Below are 21261 nucleotides of genomic sequence, written 5' to 3'. Positions count from 1 at the left end.
CCCCGTCGCCCTTCACCCCCATTTCCCAGCCCTTGGGGGCCCCCATTGACCCCCATCCTCCCTGCGAGAAGTCTGTCCCCAGCGGGGCGGGGGGGGCAGCTGTGTTGGGGGGGTTACCTGGGGCCAGCCGCCGCGCCCCCCACGGCTGAGCCGCGCCCCGTCGCCAGGTCACCGCGGGGCCAATGATTAACCGGGCCGGGCCGGGCCGGGCGACGCGTTTCCTCCTTCCCGGAGCGGCCGGACCATGGAGCCGCGCTGGGCGCAGACTGGCCGGGATGGGGCAGGTGAGGAGCCTCCCCCCCCCCCCAACCACCGCCCCGAGTCACCCGGACTCCTGGGTCCCCCCCCACACACACACCCCATAACCCGGATTCCTGGGTCCCCGCCCCCGAGTCACCCGGACTCCTGGGTCCCTGCCCCTCCCTCCTCTGGTGTCACCCGGACTCCTGGGTCCCGTCCCCAGCAGCCCCACCCCACGACTCACCCGGATTCCTGGGTCCCAGCCCCTCCCCCCGGAGTCACCTGGACTCCTGGGTCCCGTCCCCAGCAGTGCTCCCCCTGCAGTAACCTGGACTCCTGGGTCCCATCTCCAAAAGACACAGCCCCTCCCCACCCCCATCACCCGGATTCCTGTGTCCCATCCCCAGTGTGCAGCCCCACCCCTCCCCCCAAATAATCTGGACTCCAGGGTCCCATCCCAGCAGGCAGCCCCCAACCAGTTACTCAGACTCCTGGGTCCCATCTCCTGAAGCTAGGGCTACCCCAGACAGTAGCCCGGACTCCTGGGTCCCCTCCCCATCCCTGGGTCAGTAAGTGCGGGGAGGGAGGGTGCTGAATCTCTCCCCCCCTCACCCCACTTGCTCCCTCCCCAGATGATGATGACTGGGGCCAGCAGCAGCCCCCCTCATCCCTCTTCCTCCAGCTGCCAAGCAACGCGACCCTGCGTTTCCGTGGCAACGTGGCCAAGGCCTGGGGGGCTGCACTGGATGAGGGAGAGCCCCCAGGGGCCCCCCAGGAGCGGGATGGGGAAGGAGCCAGGGAGCAGGAGTCGGTTCCCCTGAAACAGCTGCCGCTCTGCATGGCGGAGAAACGAATACTCAGGTAACCCCCCTGCACAGGGCAGGACGCCTGGGTTCCTTTCTGGCTCTGGAAGGGGAGGGGGGCTAGTGGTTAGAGGGGGGGGCTGGGAGCCAGGACTCCTGGGTTCTCTCCCCAGCTCTGGGAGGGCCACAGGGGTTTGGGGGGGGGCTGAGGTCTCACCCCCATCCCTCTCCCGACCAGGCTCCGGGAGCAGCGGGTCGCCTGGAAACGGAGCCGCTGGGAGCAGTGGCAGGTGGGGATGCGGCACCTGTGGGGACAGGTGAGGGGCGCCCTGCTGTACGCCCAGGTGTGGAGGGGCTCGCTGCACCGCATCGAAGGTAGGACCCCTTTCCCTGTGGCCCAGGTCCCCCTCCCTGATGAGAGCGACCCTCCACTCTGAGTCCCAGGGTCCCCCCTCCCTGCTGAGATCAACCCCCCCAAGTCCTGTGGTCCCCCCTCCCTGCTGAGAGCGACCCTCCACTCTGAGTCCCAGGGTCCCCGCTCCCTGCTGAGATCGACTCCCCCCCCCCGAGTCCCAGGGTCCCCCCTCCCTGCTGAGAGCAACCCTCCACTCTGAGTCCCAGGGTCCCCCCTCCCCCGCTGAGATCGACTCCCCCCCCCCCCCGAGTCCCAGGCTCCCCCCTCCCTGCTGAGATCAACCCCCCCTCTGAGCCCTGTGGTCCCCCCTCCCTGCTGAGAGTGACCCTCCCCCCCCACACCGAGGCCTGTGGTCAGCCTCTGCCTGCGGGTTCAGACTCGCTGTCGGGGTGACGCTGCCCTTTCCCCCCCAGGTCACTTTGGAACCGGGATCCAGTCGTATTTCAACTTTCTGCGCTTCCTGGTGCTGCTGAACCTGGGGGGGGCCCTGCTCATGGTGGGGTTCGTGGTGGCCCCCAACGCCGCCTTCGAGGGGCTGCAGCTGAACCAGACCCAGCAGGGGCAGAACTCCATGGGTACGGCTGGCCTGGATGCCTGGGTCCCGTCTCCAGTGAGAGAAAGGGGACGAGAGCCCCCAGAACGGCAGCCTGGATGTCTGGGTCCCATCCCTATCAAAGGAGATGGGGGAGAAGGGAATCGCCCCCAGAGTGGCAGCCCAGGTCCTATGTCGGGGTGTGTGTGTGACCCACGAGGTTTGGTTTGAGGGGGTCTGTAACGAGGCTGATTCTGGTGGGACCCAATGGAGCGTGCCAAGTCAGGACAAATTGCTTCAAGCAGGGCCATTACAGCCCAGGGCTGGGGTTTCTGTGCACACCAAGGCAAACCGAACCAGCCAGCCAGAGCGGACTTCGGGTTTGCCCCACTGGCTAACCACAAGTCACACCAGCAATTCCCTTAGACGCTCCAGTTTCCCAGTATCCCCACCAGCGCCACTCGTTATGGGGGCGAATGGTTATGAAAACCAAGACCCCAGTGAAAGAAAAGAGGTTCTCTCGATCCCAAAGGACCAAGCCCCAGAGCCCGGTCAATATACAAAACAGATCTTACCCACAAATCACGCTGTTGCCAACCCTTCAGAATCTAAAATCTAAAGGTTTATTCATAAAAGGAGAAAGATAGAGATGAGAGCGAGAAGTGGTTAAATGGAGTCAATGACATCCAGTGATGGCAAAGTTCTTGGCTCAGGCTTGTCGCAGTGATGGCAGAAACTGCAGGTTCAAAGCAAGTCTCTGGAGAACATCCCCAGCTGGGATGGGTCATCGGTCCTTGGTTCAAAGCTTCAGTGTAGCAAAGTCCCGCCAGAGGTGTGAAGCAGGACTGAAGACAAGATGGAGACATCAGCCCTTTAGAGTCTTTTCCACGTGTAAGAACCCCTCTTTGTTCTTACTGTGGAAAATTACAGCAAAATGGAGTTTGGAGTCACATGGGCAAGTCCCGGCCTACCTTGCTGAGTCCCAAGGCGTGTCTGCCGTCTCTCAATGGGTCACTTGTGTCGCTGATGGTCCTTAATGGGCCATCCAGCAGGCTAGGCAGAGCTGACACCAACTTGTCTGGGGCGTCACCCAGAAGCACAGCATAAGTGTGAAATACAGACAGGATAGATTTCAGAGCAGCAGCCCTGTTAGTCTGTATCCGCAAAAAGAACAGGAGGACTTGTGGCACCTTAGAGACTAACAAATTTATTTGAGCTTAAGCTTTCGTGGGCTAAAACCCACTTCATCAGATGCATAGAATGGAACATATAGTCAGAAGATATGTATACACGCAGAGAGCATGAAAAGGTGGAAGTACCCAGACCAACTGAAAGAGGCTAAATAATTAAGAGGAGCGATTATCAGCAGGGGAAAATAAACTTTTGAAGTGATAATCAAGATGGCCCATTTCGGACAGTTGACCCGGTGTGAGGATACTTAACATGGGGGAAAGATTCAATATGTGTAATGACAGAGACTGGGAATGGCTCAGTCATGACACTAATTGAATCTTTCCCCCATGTTAAGTATCCTCACACCTTCGGGTCAGCTGTCCGAAATGGGCCATCTTGATTATCACTTCAAAAGTTTATTTTCCCCTGCTGATAATCGCTCCTCTTAATTAATTAGCCTCTTTCAGTTGGTCTGGGTACTTCCACCTTTTCATGCTCTCTGTATGTATATATATCTTCTGACTACATGTTCCATTCTATGCATCTGATGAAGTGGGTTTTAGCCCACGAAAGCTTAAACTCAAATACATGTGTTAGTCTCTAAGGTGCCACAAGTCCTCCTGTTCTTTAGACAGTGTAGAGCCAATATTCATCACTTTACAAAAATGATACACACATATAGACCTCATACTCATAACCAGTAAACCCCAACCTTGTCTTAGACACCTTATTTGACTCCCTTTATACAAGATTTGGTGCCACTACAGGACCTTGGTTGCAACAATGTTCTGTACGGTCCCAGATTATGTCAATAAAGTCACAGGGTCTCACCCCTTTTCTCCCCCCCACTCGCAGTGAACAGAAGCTGCCTGCAGTACGACCCCACTGAGCGGGGCCTGGTCAGCTACTTCACCTACCTCATGGACCTGCTCTCCGGGACGGTGAGAGCCCGGCCCGTGGTCCCCCAGCCCCACGCGCCTCAGCTCCGCCCCCAGTCCCCCATGCCTCAGTTCCTCCCCCCAGCCCCCTCAGCTCCGCCCCAGCCCCTTGCACCCACAGCTCTGCTCTAGCCCCCCGCACCTCAGCTCCACCCCCCAGTACCTCAGCTCTGCCCCCTGCCCCCCACATCTCAGCTCCACCCCCAGCCCCCCACGCCCTCAGCTCCACCCCCCAGCTCTGCCCCCCACCCCCAGCTCCTTCCCAGCCCCCCCAGCTCTGCCCCCAGCCCCCTGCACCTCAGCTCCACCCCTCAGTCCCCCAGCTCTGCCTCCTGCCCTCCATGCCTCAGCTCCGCCCCCAGCCCCCTAGCTCTGCCCCCCACCCCCCACACCATCAGCTCCTCCCCAGCTCCCCCCCAGCCCCCATGTCTCAGCTCCACCCTCAGCCCCCCTGCTCCGCCCCTGCACCTCAGCTCCGCCCCCAGCCCCCACAGCTCCACCCCCAGCACCCCTGTGCCCTCAGCTCCACCCCTAGCCCCACCAGCTCTGCCCCCAGCCCCCCAGGCCTCAGTTCTTCTCCTCAGGCCCCTCAGCTCCGCCCCCAGCCCCCTGTGTCCTCAGCTTCACCCCCAGCCCCCCGCACCTGAGCTCCACCCCCCAGTCCCCCAGCTCTGCCCCCTGCCCCCCCATGCCATCAGCTCCTCCCCAGCCCCCTCAGCTCCACCCCAGCCCCCTTCATGTGTCCCCTACAAATCGAAGCTGGCCCCAATTCCCCAGATCAGTTTGTCACATTCCCAGTCCCAGCCCTGGGGCCGGATGGGAGCCGGCGCCCCCTGGAGGAGACCCCCCCCCCCCCCGCTGAGGCCGTGTCTCTTTCAGGGGTTCATGGAGCTCACACACCTGTTCTACGGTTATTACCCAAACTCGGCCGTGGATTTCGTGGGCTTCTCCTATAACATCCCCCTGGCCTATCTGCTGAGCGTGCTGGGCTACTTCTCCGTCTGCCTCCTCTGGATCGTCCACCGGTGAGTCACTTCCCAGGTACCCCCGCGGGGGGCCAGCCCCCGCCCCGCCCCAGAGGGGCCGCGTCCCAGCGCCGGGCGAGGGTCCCCGTATACCCAGCCCCCGCCCCGCCCCAGAGGGGCCGCGTCCCAGCGCCGGGCGAGGGTCCCCGTATACCCAGCCCCCGCCCCGCCCCACAGGGGCCGCGTCCCAGCGCCGGGCGAGGGTCCCCGTATACCCAGCCCCCGCCCCGCCCCACAGGGGCCGCGTCCCAGCGCCGGGCGAGGGTCCCCGTATACCCAGCCCCGCCCCGCCCCAGAGGGGCCGCGTCCCAGCGCCGGGCGAGGGTCCCCGTATACCCAGCCCCCGCCCCGCCCCACAGGGGCCGCGTCCCAGCGCCGGGCGAGGGTCCCCGTATACCCAGCCCCCGCCCCGCCCCACAGGGGCCGCGTCCCAGCGCCGGGCGAGGGTCCCCGTATACCCAGCCCCGCCCCGCCCCAGAGGGGCCACGTCCCAGCGCCGGGCGAGGGTCCCCGTATACCCAGCCCCCGCCCCGCCCCAGAGGGGCCGCGTCCCAGCGCCGGGCGAGGGTCCCCATATACCCAGCCCCCGCCCCGCCCCAGAGGGGCCGCGTCCCAGCGCAGGGCAAGGGGTCCCCGTATACCCAGCCCTCGCCCCGCCCCAGAGGGGCCGCGTCCCAGCGCCGGGCGAGGGGTCCCTGTGTAACCAGCCCCTGCGCCCCACCCCAGAGCTGGCTGCACTTTGCCATCTCTGGGGTGCCGTCACCCTGTGCTCTCCCCCCAGGGCCGTCCACCTCCTGAAGCGCAGCCTGGTCGGTGAGAACGGGGAGCTCAGCACCTACAGCCACAAGGTCTTCGCCGGCTGGGATTTCTGCCTGGCGCCAGGCACCGCGGCGGCCATGAAACACAACAGCCTCCGCTACGAGCTGCGGGTGAGGCCAGCAGGGGGCTCAGGGCTGGGGTGCGGGGCAGCCGGGTCGGGGGCGAGTGTGGGGGGACACTGAGGTACAGGCAGGCTGGGAATGGACAGGGACTCTGGGGTGCGGGGCTGGAGGGTGTGATTAGGGGCTGAGGTGGGGGGCTGGTGGGGAGGGAGATGGGGTGGGGGACTGGATGGGGCGGATGGGTGGATTGCGGGAGAAGGGGGGGCTGGGGCAGGAAGGGGGGCCGCTGTGTGGAGTGAGAGGCACGGCTGGGGGGGGTGGAGAGGGGCCTGGCTGGGGTGGGGGGCTGCCCTGACGCGCGTCTCTCCCAGATGGACCTGGAGGAACAGACCCTGCGGCGGGTCATGGCCCAGCGCAGCCCGGGCCAGCGACTCGCCCTCTTCAGCCTGCGCGGGGCCCTCAACCTGCTGGTGCTGGGGCTGCTGGGGGCGGCTTTCTACGGCGTCTACCGGGCCACCGAGTACTCGCAGCGGGCCCAGGTACCCGGCCCCTCGCTGCCACCCGCAGCCCCCGTGCGGCCCGCGCCCCTCGCTCCCGACCCCGGGCCTCCGCGCCCCCACGCCCCTCGCTCCTGACCCGCGGCCCCCGCGCCCCTCGCTCCCGACCCCCGCGCCCCTCGCTCCCGACCCCGGGCCTCCGCACCCCCACGCCCCTCGCTCCTGACCCGCGGCCCCCGCGCCCCTCGCTCCCGACCCCCGCGCCCCTCGCTCCCGACCCCGGGCCTCCGCGCCCCCACGCCCCTCGCTCCTGACCCGCGGCCCCCAAGCCCCTCGCTCCCGGCCCCCACGCCCCTCGCTCCTGACCCGCGGCCCCCAAGCCCCTCGCTCCCGACCCGCGGGACCCGCGGCCCCCACGCCCCTCGCTCCCGACCCCGGGCCTCCGCGCCCCTCGCTCCAGACCCGCGGCCCCCAAGCCCCTCGCTCCCGGCCCCCAAGCCCCTCGCTCCCGACCCCCGTGCCCCTCGCTCCCGACCCATGGCCCCCGTGCGGCCAGCGCCCCTCGCTCCCGACCCGGGGTCCCTGCGCCCCTCACTCCCACCCGCAGCCCCCGTGCTGCCCGCGCCCCTCGCTCCCGACCCGCGGGACCCGCGGCCCCCAAGCCCCTCGCTCCTGACCCGCGGCCCCCAAGCTCCTCGCTCCCGGCCCCCGCGTCCCTCGCTCCTGACCCCCGGCCCCCGCGCCCCTCGCTCCTGACCCCGGGCCTCCACGCCCCTCCCTCCCAGCCCCCGGCCCCCGCGCCCCTCGCTCCCGACCCATGGCCCCCGTGCAGCCCGCGCCCCTCGCTCCGGACCCGCGGCCCCCGCACCCCTCGCTCCCAACCTCCAGCCCCCGCGCCCCTCGCTCCCAACCCGCTGCCCCCCGCGCCCCTCGCTCCCGACCCATGGCCCCCGTGCGGCCAGTGCCCCTCACTCCCGACCCGGGGCCCCCGCGCCCCTCGCTCCCGGCCCCCGCGCCCCTCGCTCCCGATCCATGGCCCCCGTGCGGCCCGCGCCCCTCGCTCCCGACCTGGGGCCCCCGCACCCCTTGCCCGCGGCCCCCACGCCCCTCGCTCCCGACCCCGGGCCTCCGCACCCCTCGCTCCCGACCCGCGGCCCCCGCGCCCCTCGTTCCCGACCCGGGGCCCCCGTGTTGCCAGTGCCCCTCGCTCCCAACCCGCAGCCCCCGCACCTTTCGCTCCCAACCCGCGGCCCCCGCGCACCCTCGCTCCTGACCCCGGGCCTCTGCGCCCCTCGCTTCCAACCGCGGCCCCCACGCCCCTCACTCCCGACCCCGGGCCTCCACGCCCCTCGCTTCCAACCGCGGCCCCCACGCCCCTCACTCCCGACCCCGGGCCTCCACGCCCCTCGCTTCCAACCGCGGCCCCCACGCCCCTCGCTCCCGACCCGGGGCCCCCGCGCCCCTCGCTCCTGCGGTCGCCCGTGTCCCCTTCCATGGCGCTATCCCAGCTGCCAGCCCTTCAGCTGCTCGGCTCCCCACAAGGGACTTGGGGGGAGGGGATTCTGCTCTGACCCCTGGTGACCCCTCCCCCCCCCTCCGCAGCAGGACACCAGCCCGGGGCAGCAAGGACTGGTCTTGGGGCTGCTGGTGGCCTATCTGCCCTCCATAGTGATCACGGCCGCCAACCAGCTGGTGCCGCTGGCCTTCGGGCTGCTGGTGCGCCTGGAGAGATACCCGCTCAGCCTGGAGATCCGGCTCACCCTGCTCAGGTACCGGGGGGCAGCCAGGGCTGTGCCCTACTCCAGGGGCAGCGCCGGCCGAGGGGTCCCCGTGTACCAGCCCCCGCCCCCCATGGGCAGCGCCGGCCGAGGGGTCGCCGTGTACCAGTCCCCGCCCCCCATGGGCAGCGCCGGCCCAGGGGTCGCCGTGTGCCAGCCCCCATCCCCCGTGGGCAGCGCCGGCCGAGGGGTCCCCGTGTACCAGCCCCCGCCCCACCCCCAGGGACAGTGCCGGGCGAGGGGTCCCCGTGTACCAGCCCCCAGCCCCCGTGGGCAGCGCCGGGCGAGGGGTCCCCGTGTACCAGCCCCCGCCCCACCCCCAGGGACAGTGCCGGGTGAGGGGTCCCCGTGTACCAGCCCCCAGCCCCCGTGGGCAGCGCCGGGCGAGGGGTCCCCGTGTACCAGCCCCTGCCCCACCCCCAGGGACAGTGCCGGGCGAGGGGTCCCCGTGTACCAGCCCCCAGCCCCCGTGGGCAGCGCCGGGCGAGGGGTCCCCGTGTACCAGCCCCCGTCACCCGTGGGCAGCGCTGGGCGAGGGGTCCCCGTGTACCAGACCCCATCCCCCGTGGGCAGCGCTGGGCGAGGGGTCCCCGTGTACCAGCCCCATCCCCCGTGGGCAGCGCCAGGCGAGGGGTCCCCGTGTACCAGCCCCCATCCCCCGTGGGCAGCGCCAGGCGAGGGGTCCCTGTGTACCAGCCCCCGCCCCACCCCCAGGGACAGTGCCAGGCGAGGGGTCCCCATGTACCAGCCCCCATCCCCCGTGGGCAGCGCCAGGCGAGGGGTCCCCGTGTACCAGCCCCCGCCCCACCCCCAGGGACAGCGCCGGGCGAGGGGTCCCCGTGTACCAGCCCCCATCCCCCGTGGGCAGCGCCGGGCGAGGGGTCCCCGTGTACCAGCCCCCGCCCCACCCCCAGGGACAGTGCCGGGCGAGGGGTCCCCGTGTACCAGCCCCCAGCCCCCGTGGGCAGCGCCGGGCGAGGGGTCCCCTTCTAACCAGCCCCCCCCCCCCCCCCCGTTGCAGGACCGTGTTCCTGCGTCTCTCCAGCCTCCTCGTTCTCCTCTTCTCCCTCTGGACCCAGATCACCTGCCACGGGGACCCCGCCGCCGATTCCTGCAGGATCTGCCACCACAACCACCAGCAGCACCCGGTCAGCGCAGGACGCCTGGGTTCTCTCCCGGCTCGGGGGGGGCAGTGGGGTCTGGCGGCTGGAGCGCGGCGGGGGAGCCGGGAGCCCGGACGCCTGGGTTCTCTCCCGGCTCGGGCGGGGGCAGTGGGGTCTGGCGGCTGGAGCGCGGCGGGGGAGCCGGGAGCCCGGACGCCTGGGTTCTCTCCCGGCTCGGGGGGGGCAGTGGGGTCTGGCGGCGGGGGAGCCGGGAGCCCGGACGCCTGGGTCCTGTGGCCGTGTGGGGTGCTGACACGTCCCCCCCTCCCCCCCACAGTGCTGGGAGACGAGCGTGGGGCAGGAGATGTACAAGCTGCTGGTGTTCGACCTGCTCGTGCTGCTGTTGGTGCTGCTGCTGGTGGAGTTCCCCCGCAAGTGAGAGATGGGCTGGGGGGGCGGTGGGCTGGGGAGGTGGGATCCGCACTGGGGTGGGGGTGGGGGTGGGGGTGGGGGGGTCAGTGGGCTGGGGGGGAGGTGGGATCCGCACTTGGGTGGGGGTGGAGGGGTCGGTGGGCTGGGGAGGTGGGATCCGCACTGGGGTGGGGGTGGGGGGGGTCGGTAGGCTGGGGGGAGGTGGGATCTGCACTGGGGTGGGGGGTCGGTGGGCTGGGGGGAGGTGGGATCCGCACTGGGGTGGGTGTGGAGGGGTCAGTGGGCTGGGGGGGAGGTGGGATCCGCACTGGGGTGGGTGTGGGGGGGTCAGTGGGCTGGGGGGGAGGTGGGATCCGCACTGGGGTGGGTGTGGAGGGGTCAGTGGGCTGGGGGGGAGGTGGGATCCGCACTGGGGTGGGTGTGGAGGGGTCAGTGGGCTGGGGGGGAGGTGGGATCCGCACTGGGGTGGGTGTGGGGGGGTCAGTGGGCTGGCGGGGAGGTGGGATCCGCACTGGGGGGGTGGCGGTGGGATCTGTTCTAGGGGTGGATGGGAATCAGTGGCCATATAAGGGGGGTCCCGGGGCGAGTGGGTTGGCTCTGGGGTTTGGGGCTCAGGCCAGAGGGGAATTGTGACGAAGTGGGACTGTTCTTGATGTTTCCTCCGAGTGGTGTGGGGGTGCCTCGGTTTCCCCTGGGCAGTCCTTGGGTGTCTAGGTGGTGGGATAAGGGTGTATGATCGTTGCAGAGCCCTAGAGGGCAGGTTTGTGCAGGGGTCTGGACACAGAGAATGGGCGACACCCTGTTTCCTGGCAACTGATGGCCTGGGCCCTTCCCCCCCTGCCAGGTGAGAGCTAAAGGGTTGGAGAACAAAGGAATCAGGTGCCCTCCTGGCCTGGGACAGGGACAAAGCCCAGAGGAGGAGGGGCTGGAGGGAGTTTCAGTTTGGGGCTGGCTGGGACATGGAGTGAAGTGCAGATGTGGCTGTCTGGCTCACTGCCCCCCAAAATGGACCCAGCTGAGGGGTCCCGTTCTCTGCACCTGCAAGCTCTGTTTTAGACCATGTTCCTGTCATCTAATAAACCTCTGTTTTACTGGCTGGCTGAGAGTCACGTCTGACTGCGGAGTCAGGGGGCAGGACCCTCTGGCTTCCCCAGGAGCCCCGCCTGAGCGGACTCGCTGCGGGAAGCGCACGGAGGGGCAGAGGATGCTGAATGCTCCGAGGTCAGACCCAGGAAGGGGGAAGCCGGGTGAGCTGTGTGTCCTGCAGACAGCCTGCTCCCAGAAAGGCGACTGCCCCAGAGTCCTGCCTGGCTTCATGGGGAGCAGTTCCAGAGCATCGCCCAGGGACTCCGTGACAACTGGTGTTAGCGGTGGGATGTACTGCACCCTGTGGACGGCGCTTCCTGCAGTAAGTGACTGGGGAGCAGTAAAACGAAGGGGGATTGACGGGGACCAGGCATGCTGAAGATTCAGAGAGAGACGGTTTCAGGGGGCGGTTAACCCCTGGGAGTGTGTGACCAGAGAGAAGGACTTTTGCAGTAACAGGGTCCCCCTGGGGATTGCAGCGACCGGTCCCAGGGGCGGAGGAGTCTGCAGCTCGACCCTGGCAAAGAGGTGGTGACCTCGAGAAGGGCTGGCACATGAGGGGTTCTCCCTGGAAACCGTGGGGAGCTGAGAGCACACAGGCCTGTGAGTCCACAACAACTTGGGAAGAGCGGAGTGATGGTCTATCACCGTCTCCTTAAGAAGGACATTGTAACCCTGTGCAGAAAGAGAGGGTTGAGCATTGGAAAGTTCACCAAAGCACAGTTAATCGTGCAGCTGGAGGAGGATGACCGCTCTAAGGAACAGACTCTTGACCCCAAATGGGGCTATAGCAGGATCTGGGAGCAGCTGGAGTGGGAGCCAGGCATCCCCAAGACTCCTGTCCCCGACCAGACGAGGGTCTTCACAATCGGGTTCCCCATCGGGGGATCGAGACGGACGGGATTGGAGCTGAGTCCGAGAGAGCAAGAGGACCGTGGGAGACAGCGAGAGCCCGAGAAAGAGCTGCAGAAGCAGCAGCAGCATGAACTGGCGGTGGGGGAGCGGAGAGGCCTAGGGGACCTCCCCGGGGTGAGTGGGGATAGACCCCGGGGGGCCAGTTCCGCAGGGAACCTTGAGACGAAATTGCTGCCCCTGGTTAAGGAGGGGGGGATGTGGATGCCACCCCACTGCCTTTGAGCAGGCTGGAGATTTGAACCAGGGGGACCCTGCGGAAAAGCCCCGGTGTCTAGCTCCCTTGCTGGGTCCCAAGGCCATAGACTCCATCAGCCAGATGGGTGGGGAGGTGGACAGGCTCCCACTCCTGACCCCAACCTATATGTCTGTGTGGAGTTTCCTGGGGCCAGGCCCCTCGGACCCCCAGTGGGAGCAGAAGGTGATGGTCAGTGGGGAGATATTCCTGGGGTGGCGAGATCCTGGGACAGAGAGAACTGGTGTCAGGCCCTGGGTGGTGCAGCCTCAGAGGCTGAGGGGCTGGGTGAGCTGGGTGAGGGTCCCAGGGATGAAGCCCCTCGCCCTGCCTATGGCCCAGATCCCTGTGCAGACCCAGGAGGGGTGGGGCTGGCTGGTCGTTGGGGTTCTCCAGGACACCAGCTGCGAGACCCTGTTATGGGGTGACTGTGTCTCTTTGGGACAGGATCCAGGCCCTGTTCCTGTAACTGCCAAGGGTTTGAATTTGAACCCAGGGGAAACCGAGGCACCCCCACACCACTCGGAGGAAACATCAAGAACAGTCCCACTTCGTCACAGGAGTGAGGAGCTGGGGGACAACGACTGGGGTTGAAGGCAGGGCTAGTGCTGGGGTGGGGGGAGCTGGGCTCAGAGCAGTCTCCTCCGCCCTTCACCCCCTCCTGCTCCCCCCAGGCTGCTGGTGACCCACGGCCCTGCCCCCCTGGCCCGGCTGTTGGGGCAGCAGGAGTTCCTGGTGCCCCCCAACGTGCTGGACCTGGTGTACGGCCAGACGGTGTGCTGGGTTGGCACCGCCTTCTCCCCCCTGCTGCCCCTGCTCCACGCCGCCAAGTTGATCCTGCTTTTCTACCTCAAGAAGGTGAGAGCCTGGATGCCTGGGTCCTCTCCCCGCCTCGGGGAGGGGGGCCTAGTGGTGAGAGCGGGGGGGAGGGGGCGGGCGGGACTGGGAGCTCAGACACCTGGGTCCTCTCCTGAGGGGGCCTAGTTGGCGGGGGAGGGACTGGGAGCTCGGACGCCTGGGTCCTCTCCCAGGAGGGGGGCAAGTGGTGAGCGCGGAGGGGTGGAGGGACTGGGAGCTCGGACGCCTGGGTCCTCTCCCGGGATGGGGAGGGGGGGCTGTCTGGTGGCTCAGCGCCCCGGGTTCACGTCTGTCTCGTCACCCCCCAGCTCACCCTGTTCTCGAACTGCCGCCCGGCCGACCGCACCTTCCGCGCCTCCAGCTCCAGCTTCTTCTTCCTGCTGGTTCTGCTGCTGGGCCTGGCCATCGCCTGGGTGCCCCTGCTGTACAGCGTCTTTGTGTGAGTGCCCCCCTGCCCCCTGGATCCCCCCCGCCTGGGCCTCCTCTCCCAGGGTCCCCTGCCCCCCTCCCCCAGCCCCCCGGGGGCCCTCCCCCAGCCCCCTGGGGTCCCCTGCTCCCCTCAGCCAGCCTCCCAGCTCCCTTCGCTCAGCCCTCTGGATTCCACCCCGGGCTGGCCGCCAGCCTCCCCTTGCCCAGCCCCCCGGTCCCCCAGGGTCCCCTGCCCCCCTCACCCAGCCCATCACCTCCCGGGTTCCCTCACCCAGCCCCCTGGGTTCCCCTGGTCCCCTCACCCAGCCTCCCAGCCCCCCTTGCCCAGCCCCCCAGCTCCTGAGGTTCCCTTCCCCCAGCCCCCCCAGGGTCTCCTGCCCCCTTCCCCCAGGCCCCTGGTATCCCCCACCCCTCGTCTAGTCCCCAGGGTGCCCCACCGCTCTCACTCAGTTCCCCTGGGGTCCCCTGTCCCCCTCTCCCACCTCCCCAGCCCTCCTCGCCCACACCTCTAGCTCCTTGGGGTCTGCTGCCCCACCTCACCCAGCCCTCCAGGGTCCTCCCCCCAGCATGACAAACCCCCTTATCCTCCTCCCTCCCTGTCCCCCGCCCGGAGCGCTGTGTCTGCTTCTCTGCCTTGGACTTGGTTCCCTGCCCCCCAACTCACTCTCTCTCCCCCCCACAGCCTCCAGCCCTCCCAGGCCTGTGGCCCGTTCCGGGGTGAGCCGACCATGTGGAGCACCCTCTGGGCGGCCATCGACACCCTGCCCCTCGTGGCCAGGGAGTTCCTGCAGTTTGTGGGCTCGCTGGCCTTCGCTGTGCCGCTATTCCTGCTGCTGTGGTGAGGGGCCTCCGGGGAATCCCCCTGGGCTGGGGGGCGCTAGATAGGACACATGGAGGGGGGGGTCTGATGCCAGGCAGCAGGGACATGGAGACACACAGAGAGCAGGGGCCCATCCCCTCCATGCGGGGGCGAGAGGGGAGGATGGACGGACGGACGGACGCAGAGCAGAGCTTGTCCCCGCCAGCAGGGGGCAGCAGGGACGGACAGACACGCACGCACACAACTTCCGGGCTGCCCCTGACCCCATCTCTCACTCACTGTCTAACCCCCTCCTGGCTTTTCTCTTCCCAACCCGCAACCGCAGCATCCTCATGTTCTACCTGATGGCCCTGGATCACTCCTACAGCTGCCTGGTGAAGGAACTCAAAGGGCAGCTGCGCCTGGTGAGTGATGTCCCGGAGCCATGGGGCTTTTTGCCACTGGGGGGAGCCGGCTCCCATCTGGGATCGCCGTTAGCCGGTGGGACTCCTTGCCACAAGACGATCCTGGGCCTGGCGGGGTGGGTTATTGACAGGGAGAAATGAGGAACGGCGTACTCCCTGCTTTGGCCACTAGAGGCTGCCGTGTCTCCCTCCTCTGAAGTAGGTGGGAGGTGGGTGGAGGCAGAGCCGGGATACCAGGGTAGATGGGCCCCTGGGCTGGCCCCAGATGGCTGTACTTACCCTCCAGGGTTCCCACCTCTTTTCAACCCTTCTTTTTCCCACAGGAGGGGCAGGATAAGGTCTTCTTAGTGACTCAGATCACAGAGCTCAGCTAAGGAGAGCGCCGCACACAACTCCCGTCCAGTTGATTTGAGGATGACTCTTGGCCCTGCCTTGTCGGACCCGTCCCTCCCCTGCCAGTGTCAGCGATTTGCCTGTGTGCCAAACCCGCCCCCTGCTGGAAGAAAACTACAATAACCTCCAAAGAACCCGGAGCTCGTTCATGGACTGTGTGTAAGAATCACTCGTCTGGTGCTGAGACGTGGCCCCTCTGGGATGGGGTGCGGGGGCTGTTTATACAGATACCTCTCACCTGGTGCTGAGACGTGGCCCCTCTGGAGTGGGGTGTAGGGGCTGGGTATATGGGGACCCCTCGCCTGGCACGGAGACACGACCTCTCTGGGGTGGGGGGTGGGGTTTGGTTATACAGGGACCCCTTGCCGGCAGCTGCTCTTTACCGCCGCCCAGTGACGCTGTTCAGTTTTGGACAGGAAGTGAAGCAGAACCCTGCGTGTGACGGACGTCCCAGGGGGCTTTGCAGGAAGAGGAGGTAGAATTGCTTGTGTCCGAAACGGGCGAGGCTGCTGGCCTTCAGGCCCCACTTCTCACGCTCTCCATCCTATCCCAGGCTAGCCCCCCGCCCTCCGAACGGAGTAGATAGCGGGTGAACCGGAGTGAATCTCTTGTTGCCGGCTGGCAGCAGAACTCCATTGTTGCACTCCAGGGCAGCTGCATTTGTATTCCCTATCCACCGGTCCGCAGCTGCCACCCCTCTTGGGCGGAGACCCGCGTCTCTCCCTCCCTCCCTGTCCAGGCTCTGATTTCACCACACACACACAAACCCGCAAAGAGCGATTGCCATCGACAATAATCGCCATTTACCGCTCGGCCAAGCCAAGGAAACCCTGCTCGGAAACTTAACAGCGTTTGATTTCCTTGGTGTATTTTGAGACGCGATGTTGACAATTTAATGGCTTTTAAAGCTGTGACTTTTTGAGTCTCTAACACCTGCTGTCGATAAATCATTGGCTGACTCCCCCCGTTCTTTGACTCTCCTGTGATTCTCTGCAATTGGGAAAATTTTAAGTCAGCAAAAAAAAAAGCTTAAAAATAAAATGCTAGTTTTGGTTTGAAATGATACAATAAGAATTGAATTCTGCCAGGCCCATGTGTAAGTAATCCAGGGGGCGGTGAAGGGTGTGGGGGGAGCTGGTGTGCAGGGCTGGAGGCAAACAGCAGTGGGTTTGTGCCCCCACAGCCACCTCCACTGTCTTCGCGTCTGCTCCGTGCCCTCCACCTGGGCTGCATGGGAGGCCGTGTACTTCCGTGCACGCAGGGTGCACAAGATCGGCCATAGGGGGGTGAGAGCAATGGTCCATGTAGCCCAGTATCCCATCTCCGGGGCGGTGCACGGCGCAGGGCGGCTGGGGACAGACGCAGGCCAGTCTTCCCCGTCCGCAGTCGGAGGTGTGGGGAGGCCCCAAGCTGGCGGGTGGGGGGGAGGGGTCGGGACCCGGGGAGGGAAGGAGGCTCCCTGCATGTAGCCAGCACCTGGCCCGGCCCCACGTCCTGTGGCGGGGAGTTCCGCAGGCTCGGGGCGTCGGCCATGCAGCTCAGGCGAGCGTGGGGGAGTCTCGGGGTGGGGGGGGGTCCTGGCAGCAGTGGGGTGGGGATGGGGGATGGGACAGTGGGCCGCTCCCCTCTGGGTGGCGCCAGCCCTGGGGTGGGGGAGGGGAGGTGTGAAGAAGGGGTGGGGCCTCGTCCCAACCAATCGGCTACAGGCGCAGTGGGGGTGTGAGGCCAGCTTGGACCAATCAGTGCTTTGTGGGGCGGGGGGGGGGGGGGGGGCTGACTACAGTGCACCAATGAGAGAAGAGGGAGGCTTGGGCGGGAGGTTGGATAGGAACCAATTGGTTAAAGCTGGGGGGAGTGGGGAGTCGCCAATAGGCCAATCAGGACACGAGGGCGGCCACAGTGTTGTCCAATCAGAAAAGAGCGAACTGCGGAGGGTTCGGCCAGACTAATCCAATCAGAAAGCGAGGGCCGGACTAGGGTCCGCCAATGAGAATTCAGAGCGGGAGGTGGGTCTGGAACGCGCCAATCAGGGAGATACCGGGGCGTGCCAATCAGCGCACCGGCAGGGCGCTGACCCGGAAGCGGAAGTGGCGCCGTGCAGTGCGGACCTGAGGTGGGACCATGAACATCCTGCCCAAGAAGTCGTGGCACGTGCGGAACAAGGACAATGTAGCCCGCGTGCGGCGGGACGAGGCGCAGGCGCAGGACGAGCAGCGACAGCGGGAGGCTCGGGCCCTGCTGGCCGAACAGGAGGCGAGTTACCGGGCATGCGCAGACGGCAACGCGGGTGTAGCGAGTGCGCATGCATAACAATGGCAGCGCGTCCTACACCATGTGACGGGGTCACGGATTGAACCATTGTCAAATTGGGGGTGAAATCTGGGTTGAACCATTTCCAAATCGGGGGAAGAGCAAAAGGGAGCTGGGCTGAACCATTTCTAAATGGGGGGGAGGAGGCGGAGAGCGCTGGGATTTACTATTTTCAAATGGGGGAGGGGAAGAAAAAGAAATGGTAGTTAGGTGACCCACAACAGGGGGTAAGCAGAGCAGAAGGGAACTGGGGTGAACCATTTCCAAAGGGAGGAAAGGAGAGTTGGGCTGAACCATTTCCAAAGGGGGAGAGAAGGGAGCCGGGCTGAACCATTTCCAAAGGGGTGGAATCAGAGAAGGGAGCTGGGCTGAACCATTTCCAAAGTTGGGGAGAAGGGTGCAGGGCTGAACATTTCCAAAGTAGGGAGGGAAGCAGAGAAGTGAGCTGGGCTGAACCATTTCCAAAGCGGGTAGTTTTCTAACCCCACCTGCCCCCGTGGGGTGGTTGGTATGGCACATGCTGCACTGTTACCATCACCATGCCCTTGCCCCAGATGAAATGAGTTTCTTAGGCCTCAGCCTGATGCCATGCTGCCCTCGCCCCACCCCATCGCCCCCCAGCACAGAGCCCACGGGCTGCCCTGGCTCCTGCCACCTGCGTCAGAGCCGGCCCCACAACCAGCCCCCGTCTCCCCCTGCAGGCGCGGACCGAGTTCCTGAGGAAGAAGGCACGGGTGTCTGCCCTGCCAGGACCCGATGGCGGCTCGGCGCTGGCCCCGAGTGGCGAGGAGCCGCGCCATGTTGACCTCTTCCGGGACCTGGAGGAGGGCAAGGGCTCCAAGACTAGGAACAAGGAGTATGAGGAGGAGAAACGCAGGGAAAAGGTGTGTGTGGGGGGCATGCGTTTGAATTTGGGGAGGGGGGGGCACCTGCATTCCTTGGGCATGGTAAGCCCCCCCCCCAGCTTGCTGGGGTTAGGTTGCCCCTACATTGGTGCACTGATGGGAGGGGGCTGGTGCAGGGGGGTGGGGTATCTACCGCCCCCCCTGTTACAGGAGATGGGGTACAGCCAAGCCTCAGATCCTGGCATCTCGGAGTAGAAGGGACAAGGGTGGGGATTCACACACCCCTGTTGGAGGAGGCTATGTACAGAATTGGGGGTTCCCCCTCAACACATGCAGGTGCTCTGACACCTTTTATAGCTCAGCTGCCCTGCAGGCTGGGTCCCCTCTCAAGCTCTCTCCCCACTCCCATGAGCTGCCCTGCGGCTCCTGTACCCATAAGGCAAAAACCTCCCCCCGTGCCCTCTTCTACGATCAGTCCCGCCCTCTCCCCCACTTCTTCAAGGTGATTCAGTTCAGCACACTCCCCTCCCTGCTTTGCCCCAACCAGGAGCGGCAGGAGAAGGCTATCGGGCTGCTGACCTATCTGGGGCAGAGTGCGGCCGAGGCCCAGACCAGCCGGCCGTGGTACCAGGAAGCCCCTGACCGCAGCCGTGAGGCAGCCACGGTGACCACGCAGGAGCAGCTGAAGGGCAGACTGGACCCGCTGCGGGAGATGGAGAGGCACCTGCGCAAGAAGAAAGGGGAGGGGAAGAAGCGCAAGAAGGAGAAGGAGAAGCCAGCAGGCGAGAAGAAAGCAGTGGGGTGAGCAGGATGTGGGGCAGGGCTAGAGAGCAGCGCTGGATGGGAGTCAGGGACTACAAGTCCCAGCATCCACTGCTCCAGCCTGTTTCCTATGCACAGGGATCACAAGTCCCAGCATGCAATGTCCCAGTCCACAAGGACTACAATTACCAGCTTGCAATTTACTTCCTTTGTTCTCAGCTGCACGGGTGTGGGTGTGTTACTGAAACTATGAGTCTCAGCACGTACTCAACACACTTGTTCCTGGGCAGTAGCCTGGCTTACTTGTCCCAGCATGCATCACCCCCCTAGGAGGGACGATTGCATACTGGGAGTTGTAGTCCTCCTGGAACACACATCTAGAGACCACCTGGCGCAGGGTTGTAGGAACTCAATGGTTCCCTTCTGCTTGTCCTTGCAGCTCTGCCCCCCTCTCCCTGGAGCAGCTGCGGCGGGAGCGGCTGCAGCGGGAGCAGGCCGAGCGAGCCAGGACCGAAGCCCTGTTGGCCGGGCGGCTGGGGGAGCCCCAGCATGGAGAGGAGGAGGAGCCGGATGACAGGAAACGCCGCTACAACTCCCAGTTCAACCCGCAGCTGGCACGCAGGCCCCGCAGCTGGGACGAGAGGGAGCAGCACTGAGCCCTCCCAGCGCCCCCTGGAACTGGTGGCTGAAAACAGCGGGCCCTGGGCACAGAGACTCCTGTACCAGGGGTCACACGGCACGTGGAACAGGGACATTGGCATCACAGCAAGGCAGCCAGCTCGTGGTATCACTCTGCAGACTTGGGGGGGGGGGGGGGGGGGAGGGGGAAGGATGACACCGAGTGCTGTCCTCTCTGCCACCCTCCTGGCCATGAAGGTTGGCATGGGGGTCATACTCGGGGAGCCACAACCCTCCTTGCTCTCATAGGAGGGTGCTGGCTGCCCCACTGGGGCCCCAGGCTGGACACTCACCTCTTAGTGCCTGGCGTTATTAGCAGCAGCAGGTACCAGGGGTTATCTGAATGCCCCACAAGGCAGGGGCTTATCTGCTAATAAAAGGCATCTGTCTTCGCTCACTCACGCACAGGAGCAGGGAAAGCTTGGATAGGAGCAAGCCCAGAAGGGGAAACCCAGTCCCAGACTCCTGGGTTCCAGCTGCGTGCTGGGAGTCAGGACAGCTGGGTTTTATCCCTGGCTTGGGGAGCAGGAGCCAGTGGGTTCAGTGGGGGCAGGGAGGCCCAGCCCCTTGTCAGAGTGGAGTTGAGTGGACTCCTGAGTTTGCCAGCTGGCTCTTTGCGGGGGAAGATATCAGGACTCCCGAGTTCTAATTTCCACTTCTGCCTGATTTCTTATATACCTCAACGGCTCCCCCACACAGTGCTCACTGTACCTCGGCTGCTGGGGAGGCCCAGCCCTTTAGCCATGGCGATGAAAAGCACCTGCTGCAGGGTGTGCCTGCCCCTCTGCTGAACCCCCACCCAGGCCCCACTGGAATCATTCACGACTCACACCTGGCTGGTAGGGCCCAGCTCCCAGCAGAGGATTGTGGCTTGTCTCCTTGTGCAGGGCAAATGCACAAGGCCAGCTCCCTGTGCCTTCCACAGGGCCCTTATCTGATGTGGGAAACTGAGGCATGGACAGTCCAGTCTCTTCTGGGGTTCCTTATGGGGTGGGGGTGTCTGTCTCTCCCTCACCAACCAGCCTGCAGCAGGGGGGATGGTTGCATCAGCCCCATTGCTAGGCCATGCCCACCCCACAGAAGGACTTTCCCAGCAGGCATTGGGGTTACCAATGCCAGGTGGGAGGGGGGGCTCCAGGGAGAGGGGTGGGGGGCTTTTAAACCTAAAGCAGAGCAGGCAGCAGGGAAGATCCTGCTCTGGGCCTGAGGGCAGGGAGGGGCGGAGCTTGACCCCAGAGCCAGGCAAGGTCCCCCATGGAACATACCACCCATCAGCTCCTGCAGAGGGGGCTGCATCTCCTCCCCCTGAATATACCATGCAGTCACCTCCTGCAGTGGGCTGGGGATCCCCCATCCCAGCCACTCACTGTCTGGGCGGGGGCGGCGAAAGAGCTGGCTGGGACTCTGGCACATAGTCATGTGAAATCTCCCCCTCCCCACTCCACTCACCAAGATATTTTCAGCATAAAGTGACACCAAAATAAGGTCTGGGATGAGTGAGTGTGTGTGTGTGTGTGTTGGGGGGGGCACTAGATCCACAAGGAAAAAATGGCACAGGACGAGGGGCAGACTGCTGGCTCCTAGCCCCCGTTGCACTAACCACCCCACTCCCCTCCCCGAGCCATGGAGAGAACCCAGGAGTCCTGGCAGCCCCCTTCGCTCTAACCACCCAACTCCCCTCCCCAAGCTAGGGACAGAACCTATGAGTCCTG

General features: G+C 65.5%; 2 protein-coding genes across 4 annotated transcripts; both read left to right on the top strand.

Moving 5' to 3' along the window:
* The first annotated feature begins 179 nt into the window (after nucleotides 1-179).
* On the top strand, nucleotides 180-16014 carry TMC4 (transmembrane channel like 4). Of its 3 annotated transcripts, none has more exons than XM_048832559.2 (16): nucleotides 180-284; nucleotides 873-1101; nucleotides 1282-1418; nucleotides 1872-2033; nucleotides 4019-4104; nucleotides 4981-5126; nucleotides 5908-6055; nucleotides 6379-6546; nucleotides 8110-8273; nucleotides 9304-9430; nucleotides 9723-9820; nucleotides 12725-12908; nucleotides 13217-13347; nucleotides 14020-14175; nucleotides 14483-14561; nucleotides 14885-16014. In XM_048832559.2, exons 1-16 carry the CDS (start codon nucleotides 245-247, stop codon nucleotides 14933-14935), a joined length of 2106 nt encoding a protein of 701 aa, XP_048688516.2. In that variant the 5' UTR covers nucleotides 180-244; the 3' UTR covers nucleotides 14936-16014. The 3 variants fall into 3 exon arrangements, with proteins under 3 accessions (XP_048688516.2, XP_048688515.2, XP_048688517.2); XM_048832558.2 differs by having other exon boundaries at nucleotides 8107-8273; XM_048832560.2 differs by lacking the exon at nucleotides 1872-2033 and having other exon boundaries at nucleotides 8107-8273.
* Nucleotides 16015-17011: 997 nt separating this feature from the next.
* Nucleotides 17012-19946, top strand: LENG1 (leukocyte receptor cluster member 1). Its single transcript, XM_048832645.2, has 4 exons — nucleotides 17012-17207; nucleotides 17966-18148; nucleotides 18657-18910; nucleotides 19311-19946. Exons 1-4 carry the CDS (start codon nucleotides 17076-17078, stop codon nucleotides 19525-19527), a joined length of 786 nt encoding a protein of 261 aa, XP_048688602.1. The 5' UTR covers nucleotides 17012-17075; the 3' UTR covers nucleotides 19528-19946.
* The last annotated feature ends 1315 nt before the right edge of the window (nucleotides 19947-21261 follow it).

The sequence above is a fragment of the Caretta caretta genome, chromosome 23, assembly GCF_965140235.1.
Source record: "Caretta caretta isolate rCarCar2 chromosome 23, rCarCar1.hap1, whole genome shotgun sequence".
NCBI classification, from domain to species: Eukaryota; Metazoa; Chordata; order Testudines; family Cheloniidae; genus Caretta; species Caretta caretta.
Note: the sequence above shows the minus strand (reverse complement) of the source record. Positions and strands in the feature narration are given on the sequence as shown.